Source organism: Gopherus flavomarginatus, chromosome 3 (genome assembly GCF_025201925.1).
Source record: "Gopherus flavomarginatus isolate rGopFla2 chromosome 3, rGopFla2.mat.asm, whole genome shotgun sequence".
Lineage (NCBI taxonomy): Eukaryota > Metazoa > Chordata > Testudines > Testudinidae > Gopherus > Gopherus flavomarginatus.
Window position 1 is genome coordinate 51,746,360 of NC_066619.1, and position 15,488 is coordinate 51,761,847.

Sequence of the window (15,488 nt, forward strand, 5' to 3'; positions counted from 1 at the left end):
TGATCTTTGATTATCAGCAGGTAAGTATGCCCAGTGGTCTGTGATGGGATGTTAGATGGGATGGGATCTGAGTTACTGCAGAGAATTCTTTCCTGGGTGCTGGCGGGTGAGTCTTACCCACATACTCAGGGTTTAGCTGATCGCCATATTTGAGGTTGGGAAGGAAATTTCCTCCAGGGCAGATTGGCAGAGGCCCTGGAGGTCTTTCGCTTTCCTCTGCAGTGTGGGGCATGGGTCACTTGCTGGAGAATTCTCTGCAGCTTGAGGTCTTCAAACCACAATTTGAAGACTTCAGTAACTCAGACATAGGTTAGTAGTTTGTTATAGAAGTGGATGGGTAAGATTCTGTGGCCTGCATTCTGCAGAAGATCAGACTAGATGATCATAATGGTCCCTTCTGACCTTAAAGTCTATGAGTCTATAAAGGAGCCTTAAAATTTCTCATCTGTTTTATACTTCTGGAGGATTCACTAAAAACAATGGGAACAATTCACTCAGCAGGCAGGCTGCTACAGTCTCCTCTGCCTGAGGGAACAGAGCCTGTCCCACACCTACTTCTTCAGAAATACCCCAAAGTCCTGCCCCTCCATGCCAAGAGTGCTGCAATAGCGAGTGAGAGGGAGAGAGAGTGTCTGTCTGTCTCTCTCACATGACTACCCAGCCTCCACCCCATCCCAGCTGGTGATTTATGTCTCTACCGGCTGCTCTGGGTGCCCAAACCAACCTGTCCGCACTGCCAGGGAGTGGGCGCATGACCGCTCTTGCAGCTTCCCTTTGTTTCCCCATCAGAAGTAATTTTTCTGCGAGTAAGCAAAGAAATCTGCAGGGGCTGTGAATTCTGCACATGTGCAGTGACGCAGAATTCCCCCAGGAGTAATAAAGCTGTTCCAGTATTAGAGATCTGTACAGTATATATACAGAAACCTTTTGCATATTACTCCTGTTGGTTATCTTTTTAATCTGCTCCATCAGCACAATAGTGCACAATGGTGTGCTGGTCCATGAGTGGGGCTCCTAGGCACTACGATAATAAAAAATAATATCAGTTTGCGTCTTATGTGCCGCTTAATTCCAAGAGCTTGGAATATTAAGGTAAGAACAAGAAGAAGCAGGCAGAAGCTCCACCTATAAAGTGTTTCTGGGGAGAAAAAAAATTATTTCTTTTTGTCTAGGGAAATCTGCAGGCTTTTAAAGTATATTCTGAGATGCCTGTTATTTATCTTTTGGATTCAGTAGTTTGTAGCAGTGTTAGTTCAGGGACATCTGGAGCCCCTGCAAAACAAATAGATCCTTCAGCTGCAGTACCCAAGACTGTGTGTGACATTTCTCATCCATCTGTCTTAAATATGCCAAGTGGCGAAAGGAAGAGAGTAGGTATACATGTTTGTGAGTTAGACAGAGAAATAGTAGATGGAGGTGTCCTATTAAACAAGAGAAGGTGGGAATCTCAACCAGGGCACAATGAAGAGAAGAGGAAAACATCTTGATTTATCAGGCAACTCATCCCAGAGCTCTCCGTGAGCATGAAGCTTTCCGTACTCCATACCATGCAACAGTGAGGCGTAAATTTACCCACCTGATCTTTGTAATCTGGATAGGATTGGGATGAGGCCTCATAAACAGGGGTGCCCCAGCAGCTGATTAACAGCATTGCCTGAACTAGCCCTAGCTTGTAGAAACAGTTTCAATAGAGTATGTGCGTATTGTATTTTTCCTCATCATATCACTAGGAATCTGTTGTCTTGTTGATAGTGTGTTTATCTTTACAGTCTAGCAGCGGTGAAGCCCTCTATGATGCTTCTTGAAGGCATAAAGTTGCATCTGAGGCGACCTGTCTGGATTAATGCAGACATTCTCCCTGGACCTAATGGAACTAACGCTGTTGTGGATGCAAAAAGATTTCTAGACACTGTAACTTCATTTTGCCCGGATGTGACCTTATCGTTGGGCTGGACAACTGGGTGGCAGCCTCAACAATGCAATAAAGGTAAAGATGGAAGAGTTACATGCTGCAGGGCTTTAAGTTGCCTTCACATTTGCCTCAATAACATAGATGCAGTTTCTTTTGCATACATCTGTGTCAGTTTTTTAAAACTGTAATTAGTATAAATAAAATAGACTAAAAGACAATAATTATTAAATTTGTCATTTTGCAACTTAGTATAGAATTGGAAAATAGGGTTTATGAACATGTATAGAGCCACTATATTCCTGTTACCGAAGTTAGCTATTTATTTTTTAACCTGTTCCTTAGAGTATCAGGGCTTTTACAGTGCTGCTGTCAGTCCTTCCAGCTGTCAATATTTCAGTCCCATCTTGGGCAAAACTTCAGCTTGATTACTGCAAGATCAGGCCCTTAGTATGAATGTTCTATTAAATTAATCCTTGTTCAGACTTCTGCAATAATTAGGAACAATGAGATGGTTAAAGACAGTTTGTTAGTTCAAACAAGATCCTTAATATGTCCTACAAATTTTTTTAAATTGTGAAGCTGAATTCTTTGCAAGGGTTTTGTAAATCAGGCCATATTCACTTCTGCATGGTGATTATCCATGAATTTTTAAAAAGTGAAATTTTAAAAAGTCAAAACATCTGACTATCCAAGAAAGCGTAATATGTGTTTAAATATTTAATTACAGTTGACTTCATTTTATGCATACTGGTATTACTCAGACAGGAGCTTTTGTTTCACTCTTACCTAACTTTATAATATAAAAAAAAGCAGCTGATCTTCTATGATTGCAACTGTTACATTTTCACATCAAAGCTGAGAAACAGAAATGGAAGGCTTATGATATATGCACTTGTAAAAGACAGCAAAAACAATACTTAGCAGCTAAAGGCACGCGTTCAGATTCGTCTTGCCACACTCCAGGAGCATTGGATCGCGACTGACATGAGCCCAGCTCCACACTCATGCTCAATCTAACTGGCCTTTAGATTGACTTGAGCTACAACAGACTGGTCAGCTGTGCTGGATAGTGCTTGGAAATGTGGGACCAAGGCTCTGGCAACTCCTCACCATTCTTCGCCCAGCCGTCAGGAGACTGGGCCCCAGAGCAGCAGTGCAGGCCTTGGGTGGCAGGCCAGTCCTCGCCCACAGGCAACCTGCCAACCTGAAACATATTCTCAGCAGTAACTGCACACCGCTCCATAGTAACTCTAGCTCAGGAACCAATCCATGCAACAAACCTCGATGCCAACTCTGCCCACATATCTACACCAGTGACACCATCACAGGACCTAACCAGATCAGCCACACCATCACTGGTTCATTCACCTGCACATCCACCAATGTAATATATGCCATCATATACCAGCAATGCCCCTCTGCTATGTACATCGGCCAAACTGGACAGTTGCTACGGAAAAGGATAAATGGACACAAATCAGATATTAGGAATGGCAAAATACAAAAACCTGTAGGAGAACACTTCAGCCTCCCTGGCCACACTATAGCAGACCTTAAGGTGGCCATCCTGCAGCAAAAAAACTTCAAGACCAGACTTCAAAGAGAAACTGCTGAGCTTCAGTTCATCTGCAAATTTGACACCATCAGCTCAGGATTAAATAAAGACTGTGAATGGCTTGCCAATTACAGAACCAGTTTCTCCTCCCTTGGTTTTCGCACCTCAACTGCTAGAACAAGGCCTCATCCTCCCTGATTGAACTACCTCATTATCTCTAGCTTGCCTGTGTATATATACGTGCCCCTGGAAATTTCCACTACATGCATCTGACGAAGTGGGTATTCACCCGCGAAAGCTCATATTCCAAAACGTCTGTTAGTCTATAAGGTGCCATAGGATTCTTTGCTGCTTTTACATTCTGACTCTTGTTAGTTTAAAACTTCACACAGGTACAGGTGGTTGGTACAACATAACTAGTACTGGACACATAGATTCCAACTAATTGTTTCTATTTTTGAGGAGATATTTCATTAAAAACTTTGTTTTCAGAAGAGGCTGGCATAGTATGTAAGTAAGAGGAGTGTTAGAGTAAGATAAGGTGATTGTTAACTATGTATTGCCCTTGCTGTCAGCCTAGGTTTTTTTGGTCTTCCTGTAATCAGGTTGTAACACTGTTGTGTTGTTTTAGGCAGGAGCAACTAATCATGTTTGGATAACAGGGCTATCTGGTCCTTCTTTCTCCCAGCTCTTTGTGCAGTACAACATCCCAGAGTGCATTGCCCCAAGTGGTGATGTTGGTACTTTGTGGATAAAGTTGCCTGGGCATTTAATTCCTGGCTGGGGCACTATATGATATCAGCTCCGTTTTTTTCCGCAGAGTGCCTTCATAAACACAGAGGAAAACAGTGTGATATGTGTGAATGTACAAATACATTTGATGCTTGGCTGTTGTGCAAAATGTGATTGTATGGACACAGTGTAACTGCACTTACTGTAACTGGATATTTGAGGTGGTTATTACCTGCTTATTAAATCACAGTTCTACATATAGGCTGGGCCTACCTTAATCCTTTCCCCAAAAAGTTTGCACTTCTCTAACACTGCTGCAGCTTCTCCAGTGACAGCAACAATAGGAGCACTGATGTAGACAAGATGCTGCTGGCCACTAATGTTTTTACCACTGTGATGTTATAGGTGGCACAGATAGCAATACCTGTAGTTAAGGTTACCTGACACTTTCCATTAAATTAAAGAACAAATAATTTTTTTCTAGCTTTGAAGCTTGCAAAAATAGATGTTAAAAGCAAGCAATTTTTAAACTGTGTTAAGTTGCTTGCTTTTAAACATATTTTCTTCAGGCCCTAACTAAAAATAAAAACTCTTAGAATTACCTTTTTTCTTATTCTTTCAAAGACTATTTCAGAAAGAATAAAAGAAACAACCAACATCATTTTAAGTTATACAGAAATGAGGTGGCTAAAAATATTTTAAAGGGTCACTGTCATGTTAAAAATCATGTCTCCATTGAAGTCAATGGCAGAATTCCCAATTACTTCAGTGGGGCCAGGATTTCCTCATAACTAATATTTATTTGACAATATTACAAATAACACTTAAGTGAAACACAGAATTTACATATAATTTATTTTTCACTATTTATGCTGATATTTACTTCTGACATTTTTCTGAACTTTGACAGTGAAAATGAGTAGTCAGTTTCATTTTTGTTCATAGTCTTTTTTTGTTCAATTTCATTTCTAGAAATAGTAGATTTTCACAAAATCCAAATGTCGACAGTATGGAACACTGTTATATCTTTTCTAACTATTTTATAAATCATGATACCTTTATATTCTGACAGAATGTGAAGAGTTTCTTAATACTGCATCAAATTATCTTTCCAATAGGATACAGTTGGGCAATGGTGAAAGAGATGGCTCAAATTTGTGATGCACTTACTCAGCCTGTAACGTTTCCTGTAAGAGCAGCTTTGGTACGACAGTCAAAATCTGAGTTGCTTTGGTTATTACAGAAGTCAAACAGGTAAATTTGAAGACTTCTTGTTTAGTCATTTGCATGATAAAGGCAGATACCAGTCAGATGTTACATATTTATTATATGCACACATGTTACAAACCATATTAAAAAGCATTTTTTTAAATTACCATACTCAGTTTTAAAATTTGTTTTGTCATATATTAATGTGCATTCAAGATAGCTACTACATTATCAATAAAAGAGCAAAATGAAATTTTTTTTTAAATGGGAATTTTCCCCATAAAATATATGGACTAAAGATATTCAGTTTGCCATAATAAAGTGGGACAATTTAGTAGAATACTTTGCACACACATAAACTTATTTTTCATAACTGAATCTGCAAAGGCTTGAAACTAAGACACATTGCACTATGTTCCATCACAAAGACTTCTCAACTCAAATGTAGTCAAATAGACTCAATAGTTTAATCTCACAATTTGGAATCAATTCAAACCAATTTAAACAGTTGCATTTTGTATATACTTTGTATTAGATTCAGTGTTTACATTTCATGAAATGAATACATTACATGTATTTCATGAAACCCTAGAAGGAGTTCCATTCAATAGCCCTTGTCACTCAATCAGGTTGATATTGGATATATTCCAATTGATTTATTTTATAATTATATAGTAAAAATAAGTGTGATATGTATTTCATGAAATATTTGCACTATAAAAACAAAAAATAGCATGTTTCAATTCACCTAATACAAGTCTTGTAGTGAAATCTCTTTATTATGAAAGCTGAACTTACAAATGTAGAATTATGTAGAAAAAATACTGAATTCAAAAATAAAACAATGTAAAGCTTTAGAGCCTACAAGTCCACTCAGTCCTACTTCTTGTTCAGCCAATCGCTCAGACAGGCAAGTTAATTTACATTTTCAGGAGATAATGCTGCCCACTTCTTGTTCACAATGTCACCTGAAAGTGAGAACAAATATTCTCATGGCACTGTTGTAGGTGGCATCACAAGATATTTACGTGCTAGATGTGCTAACGATTCATATGCCCCTTCATGCTTCAACCGCCATTCCAGAGGACATGCACCCATACTGATATGACGGGTTCTGCTTGATAACAATCCAAAGCAGTGCGGACCAACGGATGTTCATTTTCATCATCTGAGTCAGATGCCACCAGCAGAAGGTTGATTTTCTTTTGTTGGTGCTTTGGGTACTGTAGTTTCCACATCAAAGTGTTGCTCTTTTAAGACTTTTGAAAGCTGATCCACACCTCCTCCCTGTCAGATTTTAGAAGACACTTCAGATTCTTAAATCTTGGGTCGAGTGCTGTAGCTATCTTTAGAAATCTCACATTGGTACCTTCTTTGCATTTTGTCAAATCTGCAGCAGAAGTGTTCTTAAAATGAACAACATGTGCTGAGTCATCACCCGAGACTACTATAACATGAAATATATGGCAGAATGCTGGTAAAATAGAGCTGGAGACATACAATTCTCCCCCAAGGAGTTCAGTCACAAATGTAATTAACACGTTTTTTTTTACTACCATCATCAGCATGCCCCCTGGAATGGTGGCTGAAGCATAAAGGGGCATATGAATGTTTAGCATATCGGACACATAAATACCTTGCAATGCTGGCTACAGAAGTCCCATGTGAATGCCTGTTCTCACTTTCTGGTGACATTGTAAATAAGAAGAGGGCAGTATTATAACCTCTAAATGTAAACAAATTTGTTTGTCTTAGCGATTGCCTGAACAAGTAGTAAGACTGAGTGAACTTGTAGGCTCTAAAGTTTTGCATTGTTTTGTTTGAGTGCAGTTATGTAACAAAAACATCTACATTTATAGGTTGCACTTTCACAATAAAGAGATTGCACTATAGTACAGTAACTCCTCATTTAAAGTTGTCCGGGTTAACATTATTTCATTGCTGATCAATTAGAGAACATGCTTGTTTAAAGTTGTGCAATGCTCCCTTATAATGTTACTTGGCAGCCGCCTGCTTTGTCCACTGGTTGCAGAAAGAGCAGCCCATTGAAGCTAGCTGGTGGGGGTTTGGAACCAGGGTGGACCGGCAGCCCCTCGTCAGCTCCCACTCCCCTAAGTCCCTTGTGCGGCAGCTGCCCAGCAGGCTATCAGTTGCCGGGCAGTTCAGCTGTCCCTCCCCCCACTGCCATGTGTTGCTCCTGCCTTGGAGCTGCTCCCAGGAGCCTCTCACTTGCTGTGGGGGGGCAGGGAGAGGGAGGCTAATGTCAGGGTGTCCCCCTCCACCCTGCTCCTGCCCCCCACTAACCCCATCTCCATAGAGCAGAGGGGGACATGACGGCTCAGGACAGAGGGTGCTTGCTGGCAGCAGCTGCTATCTCAACTTGCTGATTTACTTAAAAAGGCAATGTACTTTGGATGGGGTCAGCATTCCTAAAGGTGCAATGTGTATCTCGCTCTTTCACTTATTGGGTGCATGTCTCTATCTGCCATGCTTTCTCCCCTCCCTCCATTTGTGCTGCCTTGTAGAGTGTGAGGCTACATTAAAAACATTGCGTTAACCTTTGAGGGCTCAGCTGAGTGCTAGTTCATCATTTAGCAATAAGGCATTCCCTGAGAAATATCCCACCCTCTGACTTCACCACCTCAACCAAGCTTCACAATCATCATTGATCTGTACAGTATTAAATTGTTTGTTTAAAACTTACTCTGTGTGTGTGTATGTATGTACGTATAAATAAAAAGTAGTCTTTTGTCTGGTGAAAAAAAATTCCCTGGAACCTAACCTCCTCCATTTACATTAATTCTTATGGAGAAATTGGATTTGCTTAACATTGTTTCACTTAATGTCGCATTTTTCAGGAACATAACTACAACGTTAAATGAAGAGTATCAGAGGGGTAGTCATGTTAGTCTGGATCTGTAAAAGCAGCAAAGAGTCCTGCGGCACCTTATAGACTAACAGACGTATTGGAGCATGTGCTTTCGTGCGTGAATTGCATCCAACGAAGTGGGTATTCTCCCACGAAAGCTCATGCTCCAATACGTCTGTTAGTCCATAAGGTACCACAGGACTCTTTGCTGTTAAGTGAAGAGTTACTGTACTTGTATTGAAAAATACTGTTTCTTTTGTTTATTATTTTTACAGTGCAAATATTTGTAATAAAAATAATAATATAAAGTGAGCAGTGTACACTTTGTAGTTTGCGTTGTAATTGAAATCAATATATTTGAAAATGTAGCAAAACATCCAAAAATATTTTATAAATTTCAACTGGTATTCTATTGTTAACAGTGCAATTAAAATTATAATTAATAATAATTAATTTTTTTGATCATGATTATTTTTTTTGAAAAAGCGGTAAAGTGTCCTGTGGCACCTTATAGACTAACAGACGTTTTGGAGCATGAGCTTTCGTGGGTGAATACCCACTTCGTTGGATTCAACATTTAACGTTGTAGTTATGTTCTTGCATCCGACGAAGTGGGTATTCACCCACGAAAGCTCATGCTCCAAAACGTCTGTTAGTCTATAAGGTGCCACAGGACCCTTTGCTGCTTTTACTGAACCAGACTAACAAGGCTACCCCTCTGATAATTTTTTTGAGTTAATCATGTGAGTTAACTGTGATTAATTGACAGCCCTAGTAACAACCTATTACCATTACCAGTTACTCTGTTATCTTAAGTAGTAGAAGTTTGTGCTGTGGATGTAAAGGTTCCAGCCCTACCCATGACACATTCAGGGGTCAATATGGTTGTTCTTAATCAAATTTGTTTTTTCAGGTTGCTTTTTAAACACTTAGGATATTATATACGAAAAGTATCAGAGGGGTAGCCGTGTTAGTCTGGATCTGTAAAAGCAGCAAAGAGTCCTGTGGCACCTTATAGACTAACAGACATTTTGGAGCATGAGCTTTCGTGGGTGAATACCCACTTCGTCAGATGCATGTAGTGGAAATTTCCAGGGGCAGGTATATATATGTGCAGGCAAGCTAGAGATAATGAGGTAGTTCAATCAGGGAGGATGAGGCCCTGTTCTAGCAGTTGAGGTGTGAAAACCAAGGGAGGAGAAACTGGTTTTGTAATTGGCAAGCCATTCACAGTCTTTGTTTAATCCTGAGCTGATGGTGTCAAATTTGCAGATGAACTGAAGCTCAGCAGTTTCTCTCTGAAGTCTGGTCCTGAAGTTTTTTTGCTGCAGGATGGCCACCTTAAGGTCTGCTATAGTGTGGCCAGGGAGGTTGAAGTGTTCTCCTACAGGTTTTTGTATATTGCTGTCATAAACCTAGTCCCAGATTTGGACCTTAGCGTCCAAAATATGGGGGTTAGCGTGAAAACCTCCAAGCTTAGTTACCAGCTTGGACCTGGTAAAGCTGCCACCACCCAAAAAATTAGAGTGTTTTGGGGCACTCTGGTCCCCCCAAAAACCTTCCCTGGGGATCCCAAGACCCAAATCCCTTGAGTCTCACAACAAAGGGAAATAAACCTTTTCCCTTCCCCCCTCCAGGTGTTCCTGGAGAGATACACAGAAGCAAACTCCGTGAATCTAAACAGAGGGAGTCCACCCTCTCTATTTCCAGTCCTGGAAACACAAGCACTTCCCTCTTCACCCAGAGGGAATGCAAAGTCAGGCTAGTAAATCTAACACACACAGATTTCCCCCTGACTTCTTCCTCCCACCAATTCTCTGGTGAGCACAGACTCAATTCCCTGGAGTCCCCCACTAAAGAAAAAACTCCAACAGGTCTTAAAAAGAAAGCTTTATATAAAAAGAAAGAAAAAGTAAATAAAAATGGTCTCTCTGTATTAAGGTGACAAATACAGGGTCATTTGCTTAAAATAATATTGAATAAACAGCCTTATTCAAAAAGAATACACTTCAAAGCACTCCAGCAACTATAGACATGTAAATACAAAAGAAAAAACCAATAACCCCTATTGTTTTTATGATCTCTGTACTCACAACTTGGAAACAGAAGATTAGAAAGCAGGAAATAGAAACCCCCTCATAGCCGAGAGAGTGCAGGCAGAAGACCAAGAACAAAGGACTCACACACAAAAAACCCTCCACCCAGATTTGAAAAAGTCTTGTTTCCTGATTGGTCCTCTGGTCAGGTGCTTCAGATACTTCTTTCCAGGTGAAAGAGACGTTAACCCTTAGCTATCTGTTTATGACAATTGCCATTCCTAATATCTGATTTGTGTCCATTTATCCTTTTTCGTAGCGACTGTCCAGTTTGGCCGATGTACATAGCAGAGGGGCATTGCTGGCATATGATAGCATATATTACATTGGTGGAGGTGCAGGTGAATGAACCGGTGATGGTGTGGCTGATCTGGTTAGGTCCTGTGATGGTGTCGCTGGTGTAGATATGTGGGCAGAGTTGGCATCAAGGTTTGTTGCATGGATTGGTTCCTGAGCTAGAGTTACTATGGTTACTATGGTGCAGTGTGCAGTTGCTGGTGAGAATATGTTTCAGGTTGGCAGGTTGTCTGTGGGCAAGGACTGGCCTGCCACCCAAGGCCTGTGAAAGTGTAGGATCATTGTCCAGGATGGGTTGTAGATCCCTGATGATGCGTTGGAGAGGTTTTAGCTGGGGACTGTATGTGATGGCCAGTGGAGTCCTGTTGGTTGCCAATATTTTTATGGCCGACCTGGAACAACGCTTCCTCAGCTCTCGTCCACTCACACCCCTTCTCTACCTACGCTACATTGATGACATCTTCATCATCTGGACCCATGGGAAGGAGTCTCTGGAAAAATTCCACCACGATTTCAACAGCTTCCACCCCACCATCAACCTCAGGCTGGACCAGTCTACACAGGAGGTCCACTTCCTAGACACCACAGTGCAAATAAGTGATGGTTACATTACCATCACCCTATACTGAAAACCTACGGACCGCTATGCCTACCTTCATGCCTCCAGCTTCCATCCCAGGCACATCACACGATCCATTGTCTACAGCCAAGCACTGAGGTACAACCGCATCTGCTCTAACCCCTCAGACAGAGACCAACACCTACAAAATCTCCACCAAGCATTCTCAAAACTACAATACCCGCACGAGGAAATAAGGAAACAGATCAACAGAGCCAGACGTGTACCCAGAAGCCTCCTACTGCAAGACAAACCCAAGAAAGAAACCAACAGGACTCCACTGGCCATCACATACAGTCCCCAGCTAAAACTTCTCCAACGCATCATCAGGGATCTACAATCCATCCTGGACAATGATCCCACACTTTCACAGGCCTTGGGTGGCAGGCCGGTCCTTGCCCACAGACAACCTGCCAACCTGAAACATATTCTCACCAGCAACTGCACACTGCACCATAGTAACCATAGTAACTCTAGCTCAGGAACCAATCCATGCAAGAAACCTCGATGCCAACTCTGCCCTCATATCTACACCAGCGACACCATCACAGGACCTAACCAGATCAGCCACACCATCACCGGTTCATTCACCTGCACCTCCACCAATGTAATATACGCTATCATATGCCAGCAATGCCCCTCTGCTATGTACATTGGCCAAACTGGACAGTCGCTACGAAAAAGGATAAATGGACACAAATCAGATATTAGGAATGTCAATATACAAAAACCTGTAGGAGAACACTTCAACCTCCCTGGCCACACTATAGCAGACCTTAAGGTGGCCATCCTGCAGCAAAAAAACTTCAGGACCAGACTTCAAAGAGAAACTGCTGAGCTTCAGTTCATCTGCAAATTTGACACCATCAGCTCAGGATTAAACAAAGACTGTGAATGGCTTGCCAATTACAAAACCAGTTTCTCCTCCCTTGGTTTTCACACCTCAACTGCTAGAACAGGGCCTCATCCTCCCTGATTGAACTACCTCATTATCTCTAGCTTGCCTGCATATATATATACCTGCCCCTGGAAATTTCCACTACATGCATCTGACGAAGTGGGTATTCACCCACGAAAGCTCATGCTCCAAAACGTCTGTTAGTCTATAAGGTGCCACAGGACTCTTTGCTGTATATACGAAAAAACTATATTAAAAGAACAGTAAACATGCAAAATAAAGCACTCAAAATTAGGAAATGCCAGTATTAAGATGGAATCTTAAGTCATGCTCCTTGTGCATGAGCATTATGATATAGTCCAGGTGTTGGCAGCCTTTCAGAAGTGATGTGCCGAGTCTTTATTTATTCCCTCTAATTTAATTTTCCGCATGCCAGTAATACATTTTAAATTTTAGAACATTTATAAAACATCTTTCTATAAGTTTATAATAAAGAACTAAACTATTGTTGTATGTAAGTAAATAAGATTTTAAAAATGTTTAAGAAGCTTCATTTAAAATTAAATTAAAATGCAGAGCCCCCCGGACTGGTGGCAGGACCCGGGCAGTATGAGTGCCACTGAAAGTCAGCTCGCGTGCCGCAGGTTGCCTACCACTGATATAGTCTTTAATTACATGATCACATGCTACTTTTTCCTGTAGGACCTTTTTATTCAGTGGACACGATGGATGGTGATCACCAAATGGGTGGCTGTTCAATATTTTGTTGTACCCTCACCATTCAGTGTGTGGCTAGGGCCTTATTTACTACACTCTGTTGAAACACTGCACTGAATGCAGAATTGTTAACTTCCTCCTGGGCTTTTCTTATAGCACTTACCATGGTATGAGTAGTTCACAAACTTTAAAAAATGTATCTTTACTACACCCTGGTGAAGTGAGATGGTGATGTTATTCCATTTACAGAGGAGGATCTGAAACACAGAGATCAAGGGCAAAATTGTCAAGTGTCAACTAATTTGGGGTGCCTAATTTGAGAAACCTAGGACCTGATTTTTTTTCAAAATACTTAGTATTTTATAGTACTTTATATGTTTTACTGCATAGCTCCAATTGACTTCAGTTGTCTCAATGAGTATTCAGTACTATGGCAAGTATGGCTCCAAATATCTCAAGGTGAACTTCCAGAAACTGCAGGAACACAATCAGTAACCACCTATGAAGCGTTTGGTTTAAGTGAATCGTTTAGCTTTGGAGAGGCAGGAATAGAATGGTGAGAACAAAAAGAAATATTGAAAACTACCATTGAGCATCATCTATCTTGTGATCCTGAGGGAAAAAATAGTATGTGATTATGTAATTAAAGACTGTATCATAATACACAGCCACAAAGGTGCTGAATTAATAGTGCCCAGGCAACCTTAATTCTGTTATTTCCTAACTTTTGATTGCTTGACTTTCCAACCTTAACATCCTTTAGTTTCGTACATGTAGTTGTATCTGAAATTAAGATACCAGAGTCCTAATTGTTTTAGAAGTCTATTAGTACTGTCTTTCTATGTGTCTGATGCTTTGTACTAAGATAAAAATATGGACTTTTAATAACTCTGTTAATACAGGTACAGCCTGACTGTTTGGACAGGAAGGCATGACAAGTACTCCATAGAAGACCTGCTCTACCTCAGAGAGAACTTTGATAAAAGTAGGATTTATTATGATATTTTGGAACCACAAAACTCTGAATTCAGAAAGGCCATAGGAATAGAAGTATGAATGTAAAGGAAATAGACATTGACACTATAAATAGTAAATGAAACAATGAATTCCTAGTACTGTGGCTCTTTTGGGTAATATTGATTGCTAATTTGGCTCCTGAACAACTGAGGTCTGAGTATCGCTGGTATAGATATACATGGCCCTCCCTCAGCTCAGAGGACTGGACTAGATGGGCTCTCAAGGTTCCTTCCTGATCTACATTTCTGTGATTCTATAGGCTGATCACATAAATCAGAATGTCTTCCACACACTCATCTCCACTAGTTTCCTGTGAAGGAGTGGGTTTATTTTAAGGGCTCATCTACACAAATTTACACCATAATAACCAAATCTATTGTAATTTACTTCTTTAGTTATTTCTGTGCAAGTCTGCGTGTGGAGACTCTTATTTTGGAATAAGAACATTGAAATAGGACACTTATTCCTACATTCACATGTTATTCCAAAATTTGGACCTGAGGCACCCAATAATGGCCTGCCTACAACTGTAAACAAATTGTCAATGTAGCCCATCTTAATGGGTAACAGGAGGTGGCCTGCCCTAGAGGAATTGCCCAGGTTTTACCAGGGAGTTTGTCTCTGCCGCTCAGAAGTCTTCCCAGGACAGACTAGTTCTGTTAGCCCGTGAGAGGACACGGATACAGGCTTCTGCTCAAAGGATTGATGATCAAGCAGTAATTCTATAAAAACAAAGTAACATTTATTTAAAGCAAATATTCAGTTACCATACATTTAATAATCAAGAAAGAATGCATTGTGAAACATAACGCAGAGCATAGTACAGTTGCATTGCATTTAGAAATCATATAAAGAGGTGACATGCAGACTACATAAGCTATATAGCTGTTACAATGTTGCACAATACAATACACCTAGACCCTTTATGCATATGTATAAAGCCTTAATGCAGTGCTACAATATAATACCAAATGTATTACAATGTAACATACAGAACCCTTATACATATATATAAAACTGTATTACAATATTACACATTGAAGGACATTACTAAATAACATTCTATGAGTGCTGATCAGGCAATCATAGAATGGGTGGGGTAAAATCCATTCAGACACAGGCATCCAGCTTTATTTACAATCAGACCCATGCATGCCTTATCATTAAGGAGTTATACTTATTTTCTTTTTAAAATCCCTCTGCACCTTCTATGGTCCTTCTGCTCTGTCAAGGATTTCAGTGATATTCAGTCTGCTGCTGCTCCTCCTCTGCTCTCCATTCTCTGCTGCTGTCTTCTGCTCTGCGCTCTTGCTCACCCATACACCTGCCCTAAAGCCTGTCAACTCTCTGCCTTATATACTATTTTTGATCTTTTCTGATTGGTTGCTCTCTCTCAATGCTAGTAATTAGCATAGTTCTTCTCTATGGGGTGATACGTATTCAGCCAATCAGCTTTACCTGTCATTTGAGCCAGATCTGGCTGAGAACCTCCTTCTTACCTGACTGACCCATCCCTTAATCTCACCTTGCTGTACTTTATTTCACCCCAGTTACCTGTCTGATATTG

The 15,488-nt window shown here is 40.5% G+C and overlaps 1 protein-coding gene across 6 annotated transcripts in view; it reads left to right on the forward strand.

Moving 5' to 3' along the window:
• FAM151B (family with sequence similarity 151 member B) overlaps nucleotides 1-15,488 on the forward strand; it is a 310,696-nt gene that overhangs the window by 20,861 nt on the left and 274,347 nt on the right. For 5 of the 6 annotated variants that reach the window (XR_007773439.1, XR_007773441.1, XR_007773440.1 and 2 more), the window contains 3 exons: nucleotides 1,770-1,987; nucleotides 5,318-5,453; nucleotides 13,807-13,889. Coding sequence is in view for 3 of the 6 variants with exons in the window: in XM_050946141.1 (XP_050802098.1) it covers nucleotides 1,770-1,987; nucleotides 5,318-5,453; nucleotides 13,807-13,889 (437 nt within the window). In the remaining 3 variants the exon portion in view is untranslated. Of the gene's footprint in view, nucleotides 1-1,769; nucleotides 1,988-5,317; nucleotides 5,454-13,806; nucleotides 14,011-15,488 lie in introns of those variants that run through there. The other variant, XM_050946140.1, reaches the window with a different exon arrangement.